The 25474-nt window shown below is 36.1% G+C and overlaps 1 protein-coding gene across 1 annotated transcript in view; it reads right to left on the bottom strand.

Annotated features, from left to right (window-relative positions):
* Positions 1-1906: 1906 nt before the first annotated feature.
* Positions 1907-25474, bottom strand: part of DISC1 (DISC1 scaffold protein) — an 831610-nt gene continuing 808042 nt past the window's right edge. Inside the window, exon 12 of the mRNA XM_053712267.1 lies at positions 1907-2062. Coding sequence (XP_053568242.1) covers positions 1907-2062 — 156 coding nt within the window. The remainder of the gene's footprint in view (positions 2063-25474) is intronic.

The following is a 25474-nucleotide window of genomic DNA, read 5'->3' as shown; positions in this document are numbered from 1 at the left end:
AAATGAGGCTCAGTCTACAACTAGGAAGGCCCCCTGACTGGAAAAGGTGTCTAACATAGTGCCTGCCGTTTAATAAACGTTCCCAAGTTTATAAATGCGAATTGTCAGCATAAATATGAATAAAATGCCCAAATAAAGCAATCGATTTAGCCCATAAAAAAGTCTACCAGTTTTTTAGCCCATATTAAGCCCTTTATTCTGTTTGTTTGACTAAGAAAATGGCTTACCGGTCCCCATGAGGGGAAATGACAGCCTTCCAGCATTACATGGTCTTGTTAGAAATATGGCTAGTCATACCTTAAGCAGAAAAGTCTGCTAACTGTTTCCCCCAACTGAAGTTACTTCATCTCAACAGTCCTATGTGGAAACAGCAATCGATTTTAGTTACTGTCTGCTAAAATCATCTTCCTCTCACAAACAGAAATCTTCATCCTTTTCTGTTTCAGAGTAAATAGTACATACCAGCACTATTTTAAAATAACAAACACTTGATAGAAGAATAAAAACTACATTTAAACACCAAAAAACTCTTAACCATCTCCGTGGAGATGTTGCCTGTGCAACGGCAAAGAGAATGACTGGGGTGGGCGGAGCCTAGGAGGGACTATATGGCCAGCTTTGCTGGGACTCTTTGCCATTTCCTGTTGGGGAAGAGATATCCCACAAGTAAGGATGACGCCGTGGACCGGACACACCAATGTTGGAGAAAACTTCCTGAAAGCGTGTTTTCTATTGTTAAGTACTTGTTATCAGGATCGAACTTGAATTCCAACCAAAACTGACATATAATTGCTATTTTACACCTCTTAAAATTACATAACAGCTGTTTTAAATTAACCCCTTTGTACAGTGTGTGATGGAAATCATAATTTACATGTGTGAGATTAAACTATTGTAATCCAAATCCATCCAGACAAATAATATGCATGCTATTTTTATATGGGTATGATGAGTATACTGGTCATGTTTGCTCAATGATTTAATATCTTAAATGTGATTTTCCCCCCCACACCATTTTTTCAATCATTGCTTAAGAGAGCACCGTTTTCCACTTTGGCAAGATATACATTAGAAATCAAGAAGAACATTATGGGAAATTATTTTCTATTAGGAGAAAGTGGCTGCAACTGATCTCATCCTCTAGAATGGGATTTTAACAGTTTTCATACTGTAAATAATTAAACCTCTAAGTTACAAGGTTTACTTTATTGCAATAATGTAACTGCAAAAATGTCACCAAAACTTAAAAACATCAATGCAGAAAACAAGGTGTGTGTTTGCCCAATTTGACTGTAAGAAGATGGCGACATGCATACTACAATATCAGGTTATTCCTTTCTTGGACTTGTGATACCCTTCAAAAATGGATCCCTCCAGGGAGAGAGATGGCAACTGTTACCCTAAAGATTACAACCCCCAAATGATTTAAGCCAATAAAATACAAAATTAATTTAATCTTTTGGATTATACTAACACAAAGTTATGTAGCCTATTGCTTACCACTAGCTCATACAATAGTGATTTAATGATGTAAAGCTTGATTACGATTAACATGAGCTTAGCAGTAATTTAACCCCTTAATTGCCCTGAACATATATAGTCAATTAAAAGACTAGTGAAACACACTTGCAATAGTAACCGCTTAAATGGTAGAATCATATGGACAATAAAGAGTTTTATTGAACCCCTTGATTGTCTGCAAAAAATTCTACAGTTATTTAATCCCTTAATCATCCCCATCACCATTGCAAGTCTTAGGTTTGGGAGTTAAAGGGAGAAAGACAGTTTTAAGTCTGACTGCTTTGTAAACGCAGGAAGGTTGAGAGTCTTAATAACTCACACATTTCTCTCTAGACAAAATGCCATAGATAAAGGTAATTTTACCTGGCTAGGGCTCTTTATGTTGTTAAACCAGATATAAATTATTCACAGCAGAAAGGATATGAATGTGTCCATCATCATGATTGCTGTTTACATGTTGAAGCTGTTCCTCTAAATATACCAGATGCTTGTTTACTGATTCACATTCTTTCAAGAGCTCCATCAAATCAGGGTTAACTTCCTAAGAACAAATAGAAAAACATAGTATAGTTAAAAAAGTTGTTGTTTTTTTTCCCTGGAGAAACAAAGGTATGCAGTCAAAACACTTTGGACTATATTACAAGTGGAGCGGTATTTAGCGCTCCCGCATAAACTTTGCTGGATGGAAGATTTTTTTACACATCGGGAAGTGGACTTTTTACAAGTTGAAAGTAAAAAGTTTGTGACCCGTGAGTTTTGCTCGCATGCAAACTTTTTACTTTCAACTTGTAATGAGGACTTCAGAAATCGCTATATATCACGTTAACTCATTTGCCCCATAAACCTCAATGGAGCGTGTTAAAGAAAAAAGCCTTACACTTATTGCTCACACTAACCTGACAGGAGTTATTAATATTTAACATTCCAATGTTCTTCACATACAGGAATATGTTATTTTTAGTGTAAATACATATTTCTATATATACCTATACCTGAATATCTATTTCTATAGATATATATTTTACATTAACATTATAAGATATATATATATATATATATATATATATATACATATTCAATAATAAAAATTTAAAAAATTATATGTGAAGAACATAGGAATGTAAAATATGTGTAACACGCTTCGGATTTCGCACTTTAGGTCTAACACGGTGTCGGGTTAGCGCTGAAAACAATTATCTTAAGGGCATTATGTAAATATTAAATATAAAAAAATATTAATTATTAAAAAATATTATACATACAGTAAAAAAAAAATCTAAATAAAACATAGAATATATTTTTTTTTACAGTATCAATATTAATTTATAATAATCATTTTTTTTTTATTTTACATTTAATGTTTCCACAACACACCTTAAGTTAACTAAGTTTTCATGTGTGCTACCCCGACACTGCGTTAGACCTAAAATGCGAAACCCGAAGTGCATTACACAGATTTTACATTCCTATGTTCTTCACATAATAATAATAATTTGTATTATTAAATACATATTTCTATATACATCTGATAATGTTAATGTAAAATATATATTTATACCTATATTTCTATAAGAATAGATATACAGGTAACTACCGTTTATGCAAAGTTTTCAGTCCTGCTAACCAGACGGGCGTAAAATGCAAGTGCGCTCTTGCAATCACGTTTACTTTCAACTTGTAATATGAGCCCAAGTAAACATGGCTGCGATATAACTATATTAGCACCACTTTTAATCTATCCCTTTGTATTCATTAGATTAACGTAAGAAACATTGCAAAGCAAAGTTTACATGCTCTAATTTGTTAGTCCCTAGCTTACTATGTGCTAGATTACAAGTGGAGCACTAATTTATTGTGCGCCTGCAAATAGGTAAATTTGCCTATTTACGGGTGCGCAATAAATAACCAGCCATTACAAGTGGCTGGTTATTGCTACCATGAGCTTGCGGTAGCAATTAGCGCTCAGAGTTCTGATCTCTGGTTTATTTTCTTAATGTCCCCTAAAGTGGTGTGTTAGGTTGTGCAAAAATACAAATATAAGCATCTTTATTTTCTAAATTTATAACTGCTAAAAGAAGATATAAGGGGTTAAAAGTGGTGGGAGTGGGGTGTTAGAAACAAAATGACACTGAAAAGTGCCTTTACATTGCAGTGTATGAGATGGGGACTGTGTTATTTCTGTAATTAAATATGTACTGTATGTGCTTATATACATATATATTTCAATTTGCTGCCCATTACTGTGCAACTAACCCCCTTCGCTGCACTAGGTTCTCATGCCGTGTCTGATGGCATGAGAACAAGGCTAACACCGAAGCCCAAGGAAGCGTGCTCTCGTGAGCGCAATGCTTCCGTTAAATGTGAACGCAAGGTCACGTTCGAATTGCACCTCATTTGTAATAACAACGCACATTGGCATGTGCTGGTATTACTCAGTTCAGCATAAATATCACTTTCGTGGAAGCAATATGTTGCGCTCAACTTGTAATCTGGCCCTATGTGTTTAACATCTCTAAAGTGATTGGCAGCTACTTATGACTGACACTGTTCATTGGTGCTTTAATATTACTATTACAAGAATATTGTTGATATTTATTGCATTAGCTTTAATATTCATGCAGAATAACGCTGAAGCCAATCGAGCGCAAACATTCCATTCAATATTTTTTCATGTATTTCTATAGAATTTTAAGGTGTATTTAAATGTGCAATATTGTTAAAAATTAATACCCAGTTTTCAAGAGTTAAATAAGAATGTGTTGCTCTTGAAATCACGCTATATAGGTATCGAAATTGTTAACATGCTTTGGTTTTAATACCCAATAGACCGTTATTGATTGCGTGAAGCAGAACACAACATGCCAATTGTTAAAGGGACTATATACTGTAAAATGTTCTCACCTTTAATATGTTCCAACTTCCCAATTATCAATTTTATCTGCTAGAGTGTAATACATTTTTTCAAGTAGCTTCTTTACCCTTATTTTGGCATTTAAAATAGCTGAGCTGTCCCCAACTATACTGAAAATTTCTATACTTAAAGGGACACTGAACCCAAATTTTTCCTTTCGTGATTCAGATAGCGCATGCAATTTTAAGCAACTTTCTAATTTACTCCTATTATCAATTTATATCGTTCTCTTGCTATCTTTATTTGAAAAAGAAGACATCTAAGCTTTTGTTTAGGTTCAGACTCTGGACAGCACTTTTTTATTGGTGGATGAATTTGTCCACCAATCAGCAAGGACAACCCAGGTTGTTCATCAAAAATGGGCTGGCATCTAAACTTACATTCTTGCATTTCAAATAAAGATACCAAGAGAATAAAGAAAATTTGATAATAGGAGTAAATTAGAAAGATGCTTAAAATGTCATGCCCTATCAGAATCCCCAGCTTTTTCCCTGGGGCCCCAAAAACTAGTGAAGAGGGCCGCATATGGCTACTTGGCCATTCCTGCATGTAATGTTTGGCTTAGAACGTCCCTTCACCTAATAAGACAATTTAATTAATGGAACACTCAAGTCTAAATAAACTTTAAAGGGACAGTATACACTCATTTTCATATAACTGCATGTAATAGACACTACTATAAAGAATAATATGCATATAAAAATCCAGTATAAAACTGTTTAAAAACTTACTTAGAAGCTGTCAGTTTGGCTCTGTTGAAAAGGTAGCTGGAAAGCCCACTGCAAGTGGGAAATAAGACACTCCCCCCTCCCCCTTCTTTTGCATATTAAAAGACCCTTTACACAAACAGGAGCAAGCTGGAGTAGGTAGTCGAGCGTATTCACATAAAACTTTGGGGCTTGGTTAGGAGTCTGAAAATCAGAGCAATGTTATTTAAAAATAAGCAAAACTATACATTTATTTAAAAAAAAACTTTATGGGCTATATAAACAGATTATCTACAAAACATTTATGCAAAGAAAAAATGAGTGTATAATGTCCCTTTAATGATTCAGAAAGAGTATGCAGTTTTAACACACTTTTAAATTTACTTCCATTTCGAAATTTTGCTACTTTTTATATTCTTGTGTGGGGAACATGATATTACTGAGCATGTGCACAAGCTCACAGGGTATATGTATACTAGTCTGTAATAGGCTGATGTCTTTCACATGATACAGGGGGCCGGAAAATGGGAGAAAATATAATTTTTTCAGAAAATTTGAAATTCAGAGTAGGTGTTAAAACATTGTCTTTTTATTATGCACTTAATTACGCAATTCTAATGCATTGAGTGGCCCTTTAAGGTAAATGACTTAAACTTGACAATTGTTGCTGAAATTCTTATTAAGTGCATTTAAAAATTGTCCTGTTATTTATTCTTGTATAAATGTGGCCATGATAAATTAACTTATAACAAACAATTGTCACTAATGAACTTGTAGCTACTTTAGTGTCAAAGCTTAATAAATAGCCCAATCCAGTAGTGGACCTACTCAAAAGAGGGCCCTGGTGCAAAAGTAACTCAGTAGTAACCAATAGTAATAATATAGATGTTGCTCAGTATAATAATGTTGAGGATAGATAGATCGATAGAATGAATCTGCAACCCGCAATAACAAAAGGCTCCTCTGCATTAGGATTTTACACATTCTGCACATGCCTATGTAGTGTATAGACTGGCTACTATAGGGCCCCCCCCAGCACTTGGACCTGGTGCCACTGCACCTGCTGCACCAATGGTAGTTCCGCCCCTGGCCCAATAACAAAACAGTCAAAGAGAGACCATACAAAACAATTTGCTTTTAAAGAGACAGTCTACACCAGAATGTTTATTGTTTAAAAAGATAGATAATCCCTTTATTACCCATTCCCTAGTTTTGCATAACCAACACATTTATATAAATACACCTTTTACCTCTGTGATTAACTTGTATCTAAGCCTCTGCAAACTGCCCCCTTATTTCAGTTCTTTTGACAGACATCCATTTTAACCAATCAGAGCTGGCTCACTGGAACTCCACGTGCGTGAGCACAGTGTTATCTATATGACACACATGAACTAACATGCTCTAGTGGTGAAAAACTGTCAAAATGCCCTGAGAGAAGAGGCGGCCTTCAAAGGCTTAGAAATTAGCATATGAACCTCCTAGGTTTAGCTTTCAAATAAGAATACAAAGAGAGAAGAGAACAAAGCAAAATTGGTGATAAAAGTAAATTGGAAAATTGTTTAAATTACATTCTCTATCTGAATCATTAAAGTTTATTTTGGACTAGACTGTCCCTTTAAGCCTTGAGCCATGAATAATGGAAACCAGCTTTCTTCCGTGTATTTTCATATCTTTAGCTATACGGTGTTAATCATCTCAGATGTTTGCCATAAAACAGGTAAGCAATCAGAATAATGCCAGGTTTATCAATCAATCAACAAACTAATTCAGCGTAAATTAAACTTATATTGAAAAACTTATTTATGTATTTTTTTTAGAAATTTTAGAATAGTTTTAGATTTTTAAATTCCATTTCATAATTAATAAATCAATGTTATCACCATAAATGTGATACAAGCATGCTAATCTATGACTGCAATAAAAAAATATCAGAGCTTTCCCTATTATAAATAAAATTTCACTTTTAAAGTGAACATAGGAATGTAAAGTATTCCTAACACTCTCAGCTTTAGCGCAGTTGCTGTAGCGCAGCGTTGGGTTAGCACGTTAGCAATAACTGTTAGTTTTTTTCAGCACACCCAATATAAGTCTATGGAGAGAAGAAGTACACTTGCGATATCTGAAGTCCTTGGCTCACGTGCTAACATTTTACTTTCAACTTGTAATATGCGTTCTAAAGCGACCACAATACATTTTTACCTTGAACGTTAAAGTTAGCGCAAGACTGAATTTTATTTTTGTTTAGCTTGCCACTAGTCAGGTGCATGATTAAACAATTATACCAAACAGATTGTAGTGATTATCAAAACATGGAGAAAATTGCAAGAAAAAAATTGGTTCCCAATGTTCAATTATACCAAACAGGTTCAATTTAATTTGTAGGTTGAAACACATTCATTAACTGAAACAGAACCAGCTGTGTAGGAGGAATAAAAATGGATGAGGAACAGCTAAACTCCCTTAATAAGGTGAGGTTACTGAAGACAGTTTAATGTCAAAAGTCATACACCATGGCAAGACTGAGCACACAAGACTCAAGGTAACTACTGCATCAGCAAAAACAATAAACAAACAAACAAAAACAACATTGTGGACTCTCACCACCTATATGAAAGAAAACATAATTTATGTAAGAACTTACCTGATAAATTAATTTGTTTCATGGTGGCGAGAGTCCACGATTTGTTACACATGGGATATTACATTCCTACAAGGATGCGGCAAAGTTTCCCAAACCTCAAAGTTTCCCAAAGCCTATAAATACCTCACTCATATCTCAGTTTAACGTATAGCCAAGAAGGCAAGGTGTAAAAAAGGAGTAAGAAAAATCCATAAAAAAGGAACAGGAAAAAAAGATGTGCTCTTTTAAAAAAACGACCCATAATAGGGAAAGGACCTCGTAGACTCTCGCCACCATAAAATAAATGTATTTATTAGGTAAGTTCTTACATAAATTATGTTTTCTTTCATATAGGTGGCGAGAGTCCACAATTTGTTACACATGATGTGGAAGTCCATGAGTAACAAAATTAAAAGGGAGGGATAAAATATAAACAGCTTTTTTTCACTGAAAAAGTATATCCAAAATAAAGTCTTTTAATAACTAAAAAACCGAAAAAGAAAATTTATAGGCAACAGAATCAAAGAGTGACCACTGCCTGAAGAACCTTTCTACCAAAAGCTGCATCTGAAGAGGCAAAAACATCAAAATGGTAAAATTTGGTAAAAGTATGCAAAGACGACATAGGGGCATATTTATCAAGCTCTGTATGGAGCTTGAGGCCACTTGTTTCAGACTCGCCAGAAACAGAAGTTTTCAAGAAGTTATGAAGCAGCGGTCTAAAGACCTAAAGACCGCTGCTCCATAACTTGTCTGCCTGCTCTGATGCGGCGGACAGAAATCAACGCGATCGAATTCGCAGGGGGCGGCATTGCACCAGCAGTTCACAAGAACTGCTGGTGCAATGAGAAATGCTGACAGCGTATGCAGTTATCGATGGGCAGCGGACATGAGACGTTACTTCATATCATGTTCACTCGCACATTGTTAACTATGCCCCCAAATGGCTGCTTTGCAGATTTGATCATCTGAAGCCTCATTCCTTAAAGCCCAAGATGTGGCAACTGATCTTGTAGAATGAGCTGTAATTCTTTGAGGTGGAGACTGACCCACTTCCAAATAAACTTTGTGAATCAGATGTTTTAACCAAGAAGCTAAAGAAAAAATAACAAACTTGAAGTCTTTCTGAAATCTTTAGTGGCATCAACATATTTCAAAGCTCTGACATGTGTAAAAGAATGGGAAAATAAAAATTAGCATCAATTTTAGGATTAGGACACAAAGAGGAAACAACAATTTCCCTGTTAATGTTGTTATAATCAACAACCTTTGGCAAAAACATGAAAGTAGTCCGCAAAACTGCTTTGTCTTGATGAGAAATCAAGTAAGGAGTTTCACAAGAAAGAGAGGATAATTCAGAAACTCTTCTAGCAGAAGAGATAGCTAAAAGAAACAAAACTTTCCAAGAAAGTAGTTTAATGTCTAAAGAATGCATAGGCTCAAAAGGAGGAACCTGTACAATCTGCAACACTATATTGAGACTCCATTGAGGAGAAATAGATTTAATAACAGGTTTTATTCTGGACAAAGCCTGAACAAAAACAATGAATGTGTGGAAGATAAGCAATCTTTCGGTGAAACATTACAGAAAGAGCAGATATTTGTCCTTTCAAGATACTGGCAGATAAGTCTTTATCTAAACCATCTTGAAGAAACTGAAAAATTCTAGGAATTCTAAATGTATGCCAAGAAAAATTATAAGTGGAACACCAAGAAATATAAGTTTTCCAAACTTTATAATACATTTTCCTGGAAACAGGTTTCTCCGTTGAATCATAGTATTAATTAAAGAGTCTGTAAAACCTCTGTGACTGAGAACTAGGCAGTCAATCTCCACGCCATTAAGTTCAGAGATTTTAGGTCTGGGTGAAAGACAGAAGATCTGGTCTTAGAGGAAGATGCCAAGGCGGGTAGCTGGACATCCAAACTAGATCTGCATACTAAATCCTGAGAGGCCACGCAGGAGCTATCAGAAGTACAGATTGTTCCATCTTGATTCTTGAAATCACTCTGGGTAGTAGAACTAGTGGAAGAAATATATAAGCATATTGGAATCACTAAGGGATTGCTAGAGCATCCGTCTACTTTCTTGGGCAGAAACACATCCCAGGTGTGGACAACTGGGAGGCAGATTATCTCAGCTGTCAGTCACTAAACCTGGAAGAATGGTCTCTCCACCAGGATGTATTCTTACAAATTGTTCAAATAGATCTCATGGCATCTCGTTGAACAAGAAACTTCCCAGATACCTTGCAAGGTCACAGGATCCTCAGGCAGTAATCTCACAAATCTGTTTTCAGATCCAATATTGGTCTGAAGGAATTATCCTTCTTTGGTACAATGAATAGATTTGAGTGAAAACCCTATCCTTGTTCCTGAAGAGGAACTGGGACAATTACTCCCATAAGCTCTAGATGTGAGACATGTTAGAAAAGCCTGAGCTTGTAATGGATGTTTTGGTACATGAGTTAGATAGAACCGACCCCTTGGGGGTTTGATTTTGAAACCAATTCGATATCCCTGAGAGGTAATATTATGAATCCAGGAATTTTGGACAGATTCTTTAGTCTTAGTTTTAATCTGCGCCCAACCAGAAGAAATGGAGAAAGAAGGTCTCCAATTAGAGCCAGGGGCTTTTGGAGAGGGGTAAGGCTTCTGATCTTAGTTTAGAAAAGTACGAAAATGATCTGGAGCCCTGAATTTCCCCTTAGGTCTATAGTCTTAAGGCAGAAAAACTGACTTACCTCCAGTTATGGAAGAAATAATTGAAACCAATTGTAAACCAAAAAGATTCTTACCCTGATTAGAAAGATAGTAATCTCATTTTAGAGACCAAACAGCGTGAAAACAGGCAGCATCACAGCAAAAAGTGATTGGGCCTGAGCTGAAAGCGATTGTCCCCTGTCAAACACTTCATATTCTCTCCATCTCTGAGCCCCCAATAAAATATGATTCCTCTAACATATAAGCAGTGCCCCTTAAAAAGAATTCAAATACTTTCAACAAGTATTTAACCCCTATAGTGCCGGTACCTTCTAACCTAGAAGGGAAAGCACTTACCTGTAAATCCTGCTCTGTCAGGCAGGAACTGTTTTCTGAGGTATGGCAGCTTCTCCACTTCTAACAGGGACCTATAGAAAGGAAAGAACAGAGTAACCAACCCTGACTTTCTATAATAGGGGTAGCAATAATGTTAGAACTTAAGCAAAGACCACCTCGCCTTCTTCTAACTGCTAATAGCCACCATTACTCTTACTAAAGAGATTAACATGGACACAGCTAGACCCAAATCCTTGCTTGCAGGGAAAAGTACTCATAAAAGGATTTAAAAAAATCTTCAGACACCATCTTCGCCATCCACCCGTGATCAAGGCAAAGAGAATGACTGGGGGTTATGGGTAAGGGAAGTGATACTTAACAGCTCTGCTGGGGTGCTTCTCTGCCTCCTCCTGCTGGCCAGGAGTGAATATCGCACAAGTAATTAGAATGTTTTGTGGACTCTCCATGCCATAGGAAAGAAAAAGGTGCACCAGCGCAACTATGACGTCACCGGGAGTTCAAAAAAGGCGCAACATGGTGGCCATTTCTGTTAGAGATATTTTATTCCCCCTGCAGACAGTAAGTACCCTCTGATCCTTAACTCTCCACACTCAGGACAGATAGGTGCCCTAGAAGACCATAACGCCCTTAACGCTCCTCCCTTTACAACATACCTAGGACAAATAAATTCCTTTCTCTAAAAAATAGTTTAAAATGAAACAAACATGCGTGTCCCTGGGCCGCATATATAAATAAATATAAGCATACTTTTAACAAGTGCCCAAATAAATAAACGTGTCTTAAAAAGCAAATATACTTACCTAAGAGCAAGTTTCTCTGTGAAAAAAATCACAAAAAGACAAAGGCGCCTCCTAGTGTAATACAGTTGGTGAAAGAGATTTGTTAGGTAATCAAAAAGGTACTCACAAGTGGAGCAGCACCCAATTGTGCTAAATCAAACAGACTGGGATCTCACAGTGTCCCAGCTCACTGACACTGCAAGGAAACTGGTTTCTCCAATGTCTTGCCGGACTGACAGAGCTCAGACTCTCACATACGGAAAAATGTAAGGTTCTACATTTTGGAAGTAAAAATAAGCAGGCTATGTATTTTTTAAATGGGACAAGACTTAGCCAAACACAGGAGGAAAGGGATTTGGGAGTAGTAATAGATAACAAGCTAAAGATGAGTGCACAATGCAGGGCAGCGGCTTCAAAGGCTAATAAGATACTAGCATGTATTAAAAGAGGCATTGATTCAAGGGAGGAAAGCATAATTCTGTCATTATATAAAGCCCTGGTAAGACCTCACCTTGAGTTTGGAGTGCAGTTCTGGGGACCGATTGCTAAAAAAGATATTGCAGAACTAGAAAAAGTTCAGAGAAGGGCCACAAAGCTAATAAGGGGATTGGAGAAATTAACCTATGAGGAGAGGCTAGCCAAACTGGGTCTGTTCTCTTTAGAAAAAAGGCGCTTGAGAGGTGACATGATTACTTTATATAAATATATTCAAGGCCCATATACAGAGATGGCAGAAGCTCTTTTTATTCCAAGAAAATTGGTTCTGACAAGAGGTCATAATTTAAGGTTGGAGGAAAGGAGATTTAATCTCCTGCAACGGAAACGTTTTTTCACTGTAAGAGCAATAAAATTGTGGAACTCATTACCAAAGGAGGTAGTGAATGCCAATACCATAGATACATTTAAAAATAGTCTGGATAAATTTCTGTATATAAACAAAATTCATGGATATGATTGCTAGTATTAAATGGGTCACATTTTAATGGGGTTATTTAAGCTTAACTGGAGCTTTTTGTAAGTATTTTAGATTTGTATAGGTTGAACTCGATGGACTTCAGTCTTTTTTCAACCTTATCTACTATGTTACTATGTAAAGCGGTTTACATAAAACCAAATTTTATTAATAAAATAAAAATCTCAGTGTCTCATGACACTAGATATTAAAAGAACAAGCAACGCGTTTCTCAGACTTACCTGTATTTTGCAGACACACGTCCACTAGTAGTAGACAGGCAAACAGTACTGAAAGCATATCAGCAGAGGTAGAAATAGTATGTAGATCTGTAAAGGGAGGCAGAAAAAGATTTACTGCAACCAAATTTACAGAGAGCCTTATAGAAGACTACCAGAGGTTAAAACATGGTGTCTAAAGGCTAAACTCCCGATACATCCCTTTGAAAATCACTGTAACTCTGAGGGGAAAACCGGACTTCAATATACACTGAAGCACCTATCTTAAGCACATCATACTTTAACCACCTCCAAAGGAGGTAAAGTTTAAACTGAGATATGAGTGAGGTTGGTGGGGTATTTATAGGCTTTGAGGTTTGGGAAACTTTGCCTCCTCCTTGTAGGAATGTATATCCCATGTGTAACAAATCATGGACTCTCACCACCTATATGAAAGAAATAGAGGGTTTTAAAGTAACTTTCCCATAAGTACCCAAAACTAATTCACCATAGCCATGTTGGCGGTCTCCTAATAATATGAGGATACTTGTCAAAACTTTTTTTCCCCCACAAGGAATATTTGAGTATATCAATGTTTCAAATAATTCGAAGAATCCCAGGAGTATCATGAACAGGTTCTAAATATTTGAAAATGTATTTTCTTATCTATGTATTATAACCAGAATATACGATTTTGCTGGGTATTTTTACATTTTGGAAATATAGATATGGTATTTTATATCTATGCCCAAAAGTTTTTTTGTTATTTATTAACTTAAAGGGATACCAAATCCAAAATTTTTCTTTAATGATTCAGAGAGAGCATGCAATTTTAAGCAACTTTCTAATTTACTCCTAATAATATTTAATTAATAAAAATGTAATTGAAGGGCACTTTTATTGATCTAAATCATTGTAGAAGCTAAAATATATAAATAATCACCCTTTCATTTTCTTTTACATTCCGCCGTTCCTCCGCCCGCAACGCATAGGGACCGGTTTTTCAATGTCTGGTGGACATGATCCGCTGTAGCGGATCATGTGCGCCAGACATCGCTGAATGCCGACAGCATATGCTGTCGGCATTTAACATTGCACAAGCAGTTCTGGTGAACTGCTTGTGCAATGCCACCCCTGCAAATTTGCTGCCAATCGGCCGCTAGCAGCGATGTCAATCAACCCAACTGTACACGATCGGGAGGATTGATGTCCACCACCTCAGAGGAGGCATATTAGTTAAGGAGCAGGGGTCTTAAGACCGCTGCTTCTTAACTCCTGTTTTCGGCGAGCCTGAAGACGCGTGCGGAAACAGAGGTATTTAGCCCTATTCAAAACCAAGGGCATTATTATTAACTTTTTAAAAGAACAGGAAAAAATAAACCCAAAAGAACATTTTTAATGCTTTGGTATTTAAAAAGCATATGTATTATTTAAAATGTTAATAAATCAGTGCTTGATTTGCATGAATAAACCATCATATATCTTACTTTGACATAAGGTGCATTGCTTTGTTAGTTCCGCAAACAGTGTTTTTGATAAATGACTATGTGTAATCCTAAATAAAATGTTAAATGTCAACAGCAACAATGAATAGTAAAATATCTGATTTTACAAGACCCGCAGAAGACTATCATTGCTGTTAAAATACCATTTTTTATTTGTGTAAGCAGTTATTCACCAACATTAAACAATGAATCACATACGTGGGTTTTGTTGTGAAGCAGAATGCTTAGTTGTGTAAATGGGAAAAACAGCATTTCACAGTCATTCCTCTTTTATCTTAAGCAGCTGGTTTACAAGCGCATAGATTAACACATCTTAATCAAGTTCTGGTGTCACAAATGAAATATCTAGTTCTCTAAAAATAAAATAAGATAATGATACAAAGCTGTCATGACCTATCATTTTAAAACATTTACATAAACTCAGTAATAGAACAATTTCACCTGAGAAATAGTAATCTAGGGGTCGATCCGATATAAAGCGTCGCCCGCAAAAGCCGGCGACGCCAATATTTACGCTGATTTGGTATCCTATATACGGCGTAACCTAGAAGTTACGCGCGTATATTTCTGCCGTCGCCCGCAGTTTTTTGGGCCATAGGCAGGTATACCAAACCAGCGCAGTTTGGTATCCAATATGCAGCGTAAGGACTTACGTGGCGAAAATGGAGAAAACTTACTCCATTTTCACCTCGCCACAAAAAGCAGCCGTAAGAAGCCTTACGCTGACTATTGGAGCCCCGTAACTCCCTAAACTAACTAGAAAATAAACCTAACACCTAACGCATGCGCAATGTCTATCTCCCTGTCAACCGCGATCTGCTAAAATAAACCTAACACCTAACGCATGCGCAATGTCTATCTCCCTGTCAACCGCGATCCCCCCCCCCCGAAATCCCTAATAAAGTTATTACCCCCTAAACCGCCGCTCCCGGACCCCCCCGCCATCTACATAAACTAACCCCCTACTGTGAGCCTCTAAAACCGCCGCCATCTACCTTATCTATCCCCTAATCTGACCCCTTACACCGCCGCCACCTATATAAAAATTATTAACCCCTAATCTAATCCCCCTATACCGCCGCCAGCTATATTAATATTATTAACCCCTAATGTAAGCCCCTTACACCGCCGCCATCTCTATTAAAATGATTAACCCCTAATTTAATCTACCTACCCCGCCGCCAGCTATATTATCTATATTAACCCTAAGTATATTATAGTTAATATAGGTATTACATTAGATATATTAACTATATTAACCCTAATTATATTAGGGTTAATATAGTTAATATAGTTACTATAGTATTTATATTAACTATATTAACTCTATCTAACCCTAACTAAATTTATATTAAATTAATCTAATTCATTTATAAACTAAAATATTCCTATTTAAATCTAAATACTTACCTATAAAATAAACCCTAAGATAGCTACAATATAATTAATAATTACATTGTAGCTATGTTAGGGTTAATATTTATTTTACAGGTAAATTGTTAATTATTTTAACTAGGTATAATAGATATTAAATAGTTATTAACTATTTAATATCTACCTAGTTAAAATAATTACCCAATTACCTGTAAAATAAATCCTAACCTAAGTTACAAATACACCTACACTATCAATAAATTTAATAAACTACAAACATCTATCTAAAAATACAATTAAATTAACTAAACTAAATTACAAAAAAAACAAACACTAAATTACAAAAAATAAAAAAAAGATTACAAGATATTTAAGCTAATTACACCTATTCTAAGCCCCCTAATAAAATAATAAACCCCCAAAATTAAAAAAATTCCCTGCCCTATTCTAAATTCAACAAATTTCAAAGCTCTTTACCTTACCAGCCCTTAAAAGGGCCTTTTGTGGGGGCATGCCCCAAAGAATTCAGCTCTTTTGCATACAACAAATACAATACCCCCCCCCCCATTACAACCCACCACCCACATACCCCTATTCTAAACCCACCCAAACCCCCCTTAAAAAAGCCTAACACTACCCCCCTGAAGATCTCCCTACCTTGTCTTCACCACACCGGGCCGAACTCCTGATCCGATCCGGGCGATGTCTTCCTCCAAGCGGCAAAGAAACATTCTTCCTCCGGCGATGTCATCCTCCAAGCGGCAAAGAAGAATTCTTCCTCCGGCGACGTCTTCCTCCAAGCGGCAGCAAAGTTTTCATTCTTCCGGCGGCATCTTCAATCTTCTTTCTTCGCTCCGCCGCCGCGGAGCATCCATCCCGGCCGACTGCTGAACTTGGAATGAGGTACCTTTAAATGACGTCATCCAAGATGGCGTCCGCCGAATTCCGATTGGCTGATAGGATTCTATCAGCCAATCGGAATTAAGTTAAAAAAATCTGATTGGCTGATTGAATCAGCCAATCAGATTCAAGTTCAATCCGATTGGCTGATCCAATCAGCCAATCAGATTGAGCTCGCATTCTATTGGCTGATCGGAACAGCCAATAGAATGCGAGCTCAATCTGATTGGCTGATTGGATCAGCCAATCGGATTGAACTTGAATCTGATTGGCTGATTGAATCAGCCAATCAGATTTTTTTAACTTAATTCCGATTGGCTGATAGAATCCTATCAGCCAATCGGAATTCGGCGGACGCCATCTTGGATGACGTCATTTAAAGGTACCTCATTCCAAGTTCAGCAGTCGGCCGGGATGGATGCTCCGCGGCGGCAGAGCGAAGAAAGAAGATTGAAGATGCCGCCGGAAGAATGAAGACTTTGCTGCCGCTTGGAGGAAGACGTCGCCGGAGGAAGAATTCTTCTTTGCCGCTTGGAGGATGACATCGCCGGAGGAAGAATTCTTCTTTGCCGCTTGGAGGAAGACATCGCCCGGATCGGATCAGGAGTTCGGCCCGGTGTGGTGAAGACAAGGTAGGGAGATCTTCAGGGGGGTAGTGTTAGGCTTTTTTAAGGGGGGTTTGGGTGGGTTTAGAATAGGGGTATGTGGGTGGTGGGTTGTAATGGGGGGGTATTGTATTTGTTGTATGCAAAAGAGCTGAATTCTTTGGGGCATGCCCCCACAAAAGGCCCTTTTAAGGGCTGGTAAGGTAAAGAGCTTTGAAATTTGTTGAATTTAGAATAGGGCAGGGAATTTTTTTTATTTTGGGGGTTTATTATTTTATTAGGGGGCTTAGAATAGGTGTAATTAGCTTAAATATCTTGTAATCTTTTTTTTATTTTTTGTAATTTAGTGTTTGTTTGTTTTTTTAATTTAGTTTAGTTAATTTAATTGTATTTTTAGATAGATGTTTGTAGTTTATTAAATTTATTGATAGTGTAGGTGTATTTGTAACTTAGGTTAGGATTTATTTTACAGGTAATTGGGTAATTATTTTAACTAGGTAGATATTAAATAGTTAATAACTATTTAATATCTATTATACCTAGTTAAAATAATTAACAATTTACCTGTAAAATAAATATTAACCCTAACATAGCTACAATGTAATTATTAATTATATTGTAGCTATCTTAGGGTTTATTTTATAGGTAAGTATTTAGATTTAAATAGGAATATTTTAGTTTATAAATGAATTAGATTAATTTAATATAAATTTAGTTAGGGTTAGATAGAGTTAATATAGTTAATATAAATACTATAGTAACTATATTAACTATATTAACCCTAATATAATTAGGGTTAATATAGTTAATATATCTAATGTAATACCTATATTAACTATAATATACTTAGGGTTAATATAGATAATATAGCTGGCGGCGGGGTAGGTAGATTAAATTAGGGGTTAATCATTTTAATAGAGATGGCGGCGGTGTAAGGGGCTTACATTAGGGGTTAATAATTTTAATATAGATGGCGGCGGTGTTACGGGCTCACTTTAGGGGGTTATAGATATAATATAGCTGGCGGCGGGGTACGGGAGCGGCGGTTTAGGGGTTAATAACTTTATTAGGTTGCGGCGGGGTAAAGGAGCGGCGGTTTAGGGGTTAATAGCTTTTTTATTGTTGGGCTAGTGAGGGGGGATAGCGGATAGAGGGTTAGACAGTGCGGGCTATGTTAGGGAGGCGTGTTAGACAGTGCGGGCTATGTTAGGGAGGCGTGTTAGACAGTGCGGGTGTTTTAAACTTTAGTCAGGTTTTATAGGCGCCGGCAGTTTCTAACGTGCCGCAAGTCACTGGCGACGCCAGAAATTTGTACTTACGCAGATTTCTGGACATCGCTGGTTTGTGAGACTTACGGCACGTTAGCATCTGACGGCGACCTATATGGGATAGCTCGAGTTGCGAGCTGAAACTGCGGGCGACGCCGGTTCCCTCGCTTGCGCCGCAAACTGCGATCGATATCGGATCGCGCCCTTAAAGGGGCATAATACTCATATGCTAAATCACTTGAAAGGGATGCAGCATAACTGTAAAAAGCTGACATGAAAATATCACCTGAACATCTTTTTATGAAGATATTTTACCTCAAAATGTCTTCAGCTCACCAGTGTAAGCGCTCTGTGAATAGTTATAATTCAGCTGCTGTCCAGCAGAAAGTTGAAAAAAAAAAAAATCAGCATCAGATCTGAGGTAATGCTATTTTATTTCTGTGATCTCATGAGATTTCACTAAAATCTTTTGAGATTTCATATTAAACTTCCTTAAACTGAATAGAAATATTACATGACTGTACAAGCACATGCCAGAGGCATACTCCCTTGCAAGTCTTGGTACTGACATGCTACTTAAAGGGAGAATTAACACTTTGAGATGGTATAATGATAAATTGTATATATATTAAAAAAAAACCTCTGTAATACACTTTCACTAATTATTTTGTCCCCTTTTCCTGTAAATCCATTCTGAATTGTGAGATTTTCAGTTCCTGTTAGAGATAGAAGTGCAGAACATTGTTATATTCCACACAGCCATTGGCTGCACACTCTAGTGACCTATTTATAACTGTCCCTAATTGGCCACAGCAGAAAAGGTAATCTAAGTTACAACATGGCAGCTCCCATTGTTTTATAGACCTAGGCTCCTGAGCTTACCTAGATGAACCTTTCAGCAAAGGATAACAAGAGAAGTAAGCAAATTAAATAGTAGTACATCGGAAAGCTGTTTAAAATTGTATTCTCTGTCTAAATTATGAATCTCTAATTATGACTTTACTATCCCTTTAAACACACACTTTTCAATAGGTTTTTGCCAGAATTTTCATGGAGACCATCATCAAAGCAAAAGAAAGCATGATGGATAATAATTCAAAGTTAATAATGAGTGCCTAATATATATAAATACAGTTATTATCATTTAACCAATACAATTAGATATTAAATGGTGATGTGTGCAATTAATAATTTTATGTTATCAATAATTTGATCATATATTTAAATCTCCAAACACTTTTTTTACCATCATAAATTGATATTTAGATAATCATAATTACTTTGTGTATAATCTGAAATTTATTTTTAAATTTTACCAAACTAAAAAGATCTGGTTTAGTAACATGAATTGAGCATGTGCAGAAACTTTGCACAACTGTTTTGCAATGTTAAACTGCCAAGAAACACCACTGATAACATATTTCCCAAACATCATTTGTTGCTTGCTTTGTAACAGTATTTACATTTTTTTAAACTTTTAAAATAAAATCACATTTTTAGCCATCACTGTTTTTATGTCTTTAAAAATGTGAGTTCAGTAGTATGTGCAGAATTTGAAAAATGTAACAATCATTTGAAAATTTGCCATAAGAGTGGTTTCCTATCGATTGGAATACTGGTATCCAATCATGCCCATGTGATTTGTTATTTTTTATGTTTACTTTTGTATTGGACACATGCATTTGAAAAGTGTCAGATAAATGGGTTATCATGGGGGGGGGGGGGTTTCAAACTCAACCCCCCCCCCCAAAAAAAAAAACAAAAAAACATGGGATACATTTTGTAAGGCAATTCTTAATTATTAGAGGCACTTAAAGGGGTAGGAAAGTCAAAATTAAACTTGCATGATTCAGATAGATCATGTACTTTTAAGACACTTTTAAATTCACTTCTTTTTTCAAATGTGGTTTGTTCTCTATGTATCACTTGTTGAAAAATATATGCGCATATCCTACACTAGTTGGAGCTAGCTGCTAAATGGTGCCTGCACACAATTGTTTCTGGTGATTAGCTAACTAGATTTGTTTAGCTAGCTCCCAGTAGTGCAATGCTGTTTCTTCAGCAAAGGATTAAAAGATAATGAAGCAAATTTGAGAATAGAAGTCAATTGGAAAGTTGTTTAAAATTGTATGCTCTATGCAAATCATGAAATACATTTTTGGGGTTTCCTGCCCTTTTAAGTGGACACAAAATACCCTGAAATAGCAAAATAGTTCTGTTGTTTTGCTATAGGATAATAAATATATCAGTCAAGTGTACATTTTCTTCTAAGCAAATTAACAGCTTGTTTGCTGTAGCTGTTTTTCAATAGCCAAACTACACCTATCAGAGTTTGTCTTGAGAATTTTGCAGTGTGCATTTCCAGTTTTGAAAATTAAAAAACACACAATTTTTAATGTTAATGTACAGTATATTCAAAGTGGGGAAAAGATCAAAAAAGTGTATTGCTAAGTATTTTTTAACTATATATATTTTTTTCTATAATATTTTATCTAATTTAACTAAAATTGTATTAATTGTATAAATTTTAATGTATCAATATTATTTTAATGTAGAAACGTAAATATTTCATTACTTTGCATTTTTAAATCTTTATGTATGTTATTACTTTACTTAAAGGGCCACTGTAAGTAAATATTTTCTATGCCTGTTACTAACTAACTACAACAAATACGCTTTTTATCAATAGCATTTCATTAACATATCTCTACCGTATATCAGAAATCTTGTCTGCAAATTTAATTGTTTTCCAAACCCACTCCGTGGGTATCCTTTGCTCTGTACCAATCCGTTTACAATACCTAGGTTTCAAAATGGCGCTTTAAACACAAAGTTATTGGTTTAAGTATTTTGAACACGCAGTGCTGAAAATAGTGGGCAGGATAACGTGACATCATCGGCGAATAATAGATATAACTTTTAGAACGTTATGAAACTTCGTTTTGGAGAAAATATAGGTCAGTAGGTTTCAATTAATGTTTATTAACTTTAATATGTTAGTGGTTTAGCTTAAAAATTATAACAGAAAGTAATCCTTTAATGTTTTTATATTACTTTCAGAATATTTTTACACATTAATTGCATATAAATATACATTATATTCTGTCCCCAGAGATTCTGGGGAATGTAAAAATAGTGAAAATAATTACAATAAGGTAAACTTATTGTAATGAAAATGTATATTTTTAGAATTGAACTCCTTATCTCCCCCCTTCTTCCAAAATCTCAACCACTCAACTTTATATAACTATCAATAACTACTAATAATTCCAACCCAGCATGCCCAATGTCTTAAAGTGAATGTCAATTTTCATTGTTTATGTGCCTCATAATTATTCCGAATGTGTTTATAAAATAAACCGCCACTTTTTTTCCCCTAAAAAATAAAAGGTTATTTATTTCACCAATTTGCTGCCGTTTATAAGCCCAACTCCTCCCAGCAGCTACTTCCTACTTCTCCTCAGTGTGACGTATAGAGCGGTCCCACCCGCTCTATACGTAGTCTCCAAGCGCGCTCCTGTGGACTTCATCATCAACAGCGCATGCGTTGAAAGGCGATATTGTTGACTAGCTACATAGTATTCAATTAATGAATTCATCCATTAAATACTATCGTGGCATCGAGTGCAACAGAAATTTTTGACCTCCTTCGATTTTCATAAAAGAAATCGCCTTGTAAGTATTAAAATCAATTTTTATGTAGTGCATGCGTGACCTGTGAATGTGCATCTAAGCCGAGTAGAAGATTTCAGCTGTACCGCATGCGCATTAGGAGCAAGTGACGTAGCAAAAAAGGCGTTTGTCCCCCCGGAGGGAGTCAATGATTGGCCTAAAGCAATGATCAGAATCTGTCACTCAAACAGCAAAGATGGTGGGCGGAGGAAGATTACTGAAAACGAGCGGTTAATAAGGTAAATTTCAGGAAAAACAAAGTAGAAAATTGAAAATAATTAATTAAAGTTCATCTATTTTTCAATGACGATTACTGTGGCGTTCCCAGGAGAGGCTGACTTTACATTCACTTTAAGGTCACAATTCACTCAGATCTTTCATTTACTCCTTATAGCCAGTTTGTGCCATTTCCACCTTTAAACATCTCCAAAAATCTCCACATCCGCACACAACATACAACTCTCTCTTCATTTCTTGGCTTAACTATTGTAGTTGCAAGTTTGGTTTTAAATTCAGAAAAGCCTATTTACTCTTTCGTTATGTTACTAAATTCCTTTAGACCATTTGGAACTTAAGATACAATAAACTCAAACTTTAATTTCTGATAAAGGCTAGATTACAAGCAGAGGCAGGGCCAGCTCAAACATGGGACCAAGTGGGTCCAGCGAACCCAGGCAGCACTTCACAAGGGGTAGCACTTAAAGGGATACTAAACCCAATTTTTTTTCTTTCATGATTCAGATAGAGCATGAGATTTTAAGCACCTTTTTAATTTACTCCTATTATACATTTTTCTTTGTTCTCATGCTATCTTGATTTGAAAAAGCAGTACTGTAAGCTTTAGAGCCGGACCATTTTTTGTTCAGCACCTGGGTAGCACTTGCTGATTTGTGGCTAAATGTAGCAAACCAATAAGCAAGCTCTACCAAGGTGCTGAACTAAAAATGGGCCGGCTCCTAACCTTTCATTACTGCTTTTTCAAATCAAGATAACATGAGAACAAAGAAAAAATTGATAATAGGAGTAAAATAGAAAGTTGCTTAAAATTGCATGCTCTATCTGAATCATGAAAGAAAAAAATTGGGGTTAGTGTCCCTTTAAGTGACTGAGACAGTCACTGACTGACCCAGACCACTCCTCTCCTGTCCGTGGGGGAAGTCGCAGGCTCCCAGCAGCTAAACCTCATCTTGCACAATAAGACAGAACTGGTCAGGGGCAACATTCAAGGTGGAACAGGTGCATCTCTTTCCTAAATTCCTTCTCAGTTATTGAGCAATTGTGCATAAGCATTGGTTACATGCAGGAAGGGCTTAGTAAGGTCTGCGGCCAGGGTCCTATATTAATATGCTAATCAGTAATATTACTACTGGGGGGGGGGGGGGGGGGGCATTACATTCCTGGACACAGGCAGCACAATATCTTGATCCAGCACTGAGCAGATGGCAATCTTTAGCACAGTGTGCATTATTCTTTGTGTGACATTACGTAAATGATAGCATACAATTTAGAGTTTTTTAAGACCTGAAGTAAACCATTATTAATAATAGTATAGTACAGAACTACATGACAAACTCCACTACTTGCGCACCATCAGGTTAGCACTCAAGCGATATCCAATATGACGTTTACTGCATGTCTTTTATTTGAAGGATTTAGCAAACATTAGACTATTGCTTGAGCGATAAAAGATAACTTTGGACTTGTAATATGATCACAAAAATTGTAGAACTCCTGATTGTGCTTGAGTGATGTTAATGCACAATAGCACTAATATTTTTGCTCTAAACTAGTAATCTAGGCCAAAATGTTTAATTATTCCATTATTTATTTTGCCTGCTTTTACTGTTATTTAAATCTGAATGCAGTTCTCAATGTACTAAGCAGCATAAGTACATGCAAGCCTGCATCCCGCTGCTTCTTACACACTCCGCCACCTCTTAGGTTCAATACGAAGCCATGCAAACAGGTTCTCAAATTGAGAACAGTCACCAAGATTTCAAGTTGTGCGCTAAACCGGGTGTGTAAATAATGCTAAAAAATGAGCGATATCGCAGTCTCCATAGCGCTGCCATTACAAGTTACTGAAAAACCTTCTTTTGTTGTGCGAAATGCTCCATACCGGACAAAACCCACGCCTGACTTAACGTACTTGTGCACGTTTTCCCCCATATATATCAATGGAGAGAAAGTGTTAGAAAAAAAACTAACATATGCGATTGCGGAATGGCGATCGCCGTAACGTAGACCCCATTGAGATCTATGGGGAAAAGAAAGTTATGTAAAAACCTAACACCCTAAAAAAAAAACCTAGTCCGCCGACCCCCAACATCGCCAACACTAAATAAAGTTATTAACCCCTAAACCGCCACCTCCCCCATCGCTAACACCTAAATAAACCTATTAACCACTAAAGCGCCGGCCCACCACATCGCTACTACTATCATAAAAACATTAACCTCTAAACCGCCGTCCCCCCACATCGCAACACACTAAATTAAACTATTAATCCCTAAACCTAACTATTCCCTATACTTAGATTTACAATATGACTATCTTAAAATAAATAAAAACTTACCTGTGAAATAAAAAAAAACCTAAGCTTAAACTATAAATAAACCTAACATAACTATTAAGAGAAGAAAAAAAACTAAAATTACAAAATTTAAAAAAAACACTACGAAAAAATAAAAAATATCTAACATTACCAAAAAAAAACCAAAAACACTAAAATTATGAAAAATAAAAAACACTAACATTACAAAAAGTAATAAACGAAATTATCCAAAATAATAAAAATTAAACCTAATCTAATATCCCTAGCTTAGGTTTTTTTTAGATTTAGGTCTTTTTATTTTGGGAGGTTGATTGGGTGGGGGGTTTACTGTTGCTGATTGCTTCAGGGTAATGCCCTACAAAAGGGCCTTTTGAGGGCTATTGGTAGTTTATTGTTAGCTTAGGGGGTGTTTTTATTTTTGAGCTGCTTTTTTGTTTTTATAGGGGTATTAGATTAGCTTTAATTTTTCTTATTTTGGATAATTTCATTTATTATTTGTTGTAATTTTAGTGTTTTTTAGTTTTCGTAATTTTAGTTTTTTTTGTAAGATTAGGGTTATTTTTCGTAATTTTAGTGTTTTTTTTTAGTAAGTTTAGTTTTTTTTAAATTTTTCGTAGTGTTAGGATTTTTTTGAAGGGTAGGCATCTGGAGCACTACCTGGCAGGAAATAGTGCTGCCATCTTGAAAATGGATAACATTCTTGCTAAACTGCTGCCATATAGTGCTCCAGAAATGGGCCGGCTCCTAATCATATGTCCCTGCTTTACAACAAAAGATACCAAGACAATAAAGAAAAATGAATAGAAGTAAATTAGAAAGTTGGTT

The sequence above is a fragment of the Bombina bombina genome, chromosome 4 (assembly GCF_027579735.1).
Source record: "Bombina bombina isolate aBomBom1 chromosome 4, aBomBom1.pri, whole genome shotgun sequence".
In the NCBI taxonomy this organism is placed as follows: domain Eukaryota; kingdom Metazoa; phylum Chordata; class Amphibia; order Anura; family Bombinatoridae; genus Bombina; species Bombina bombina.
This window is presented reverse-complemented; position numbering and strand designations above follow the sequence as displayed.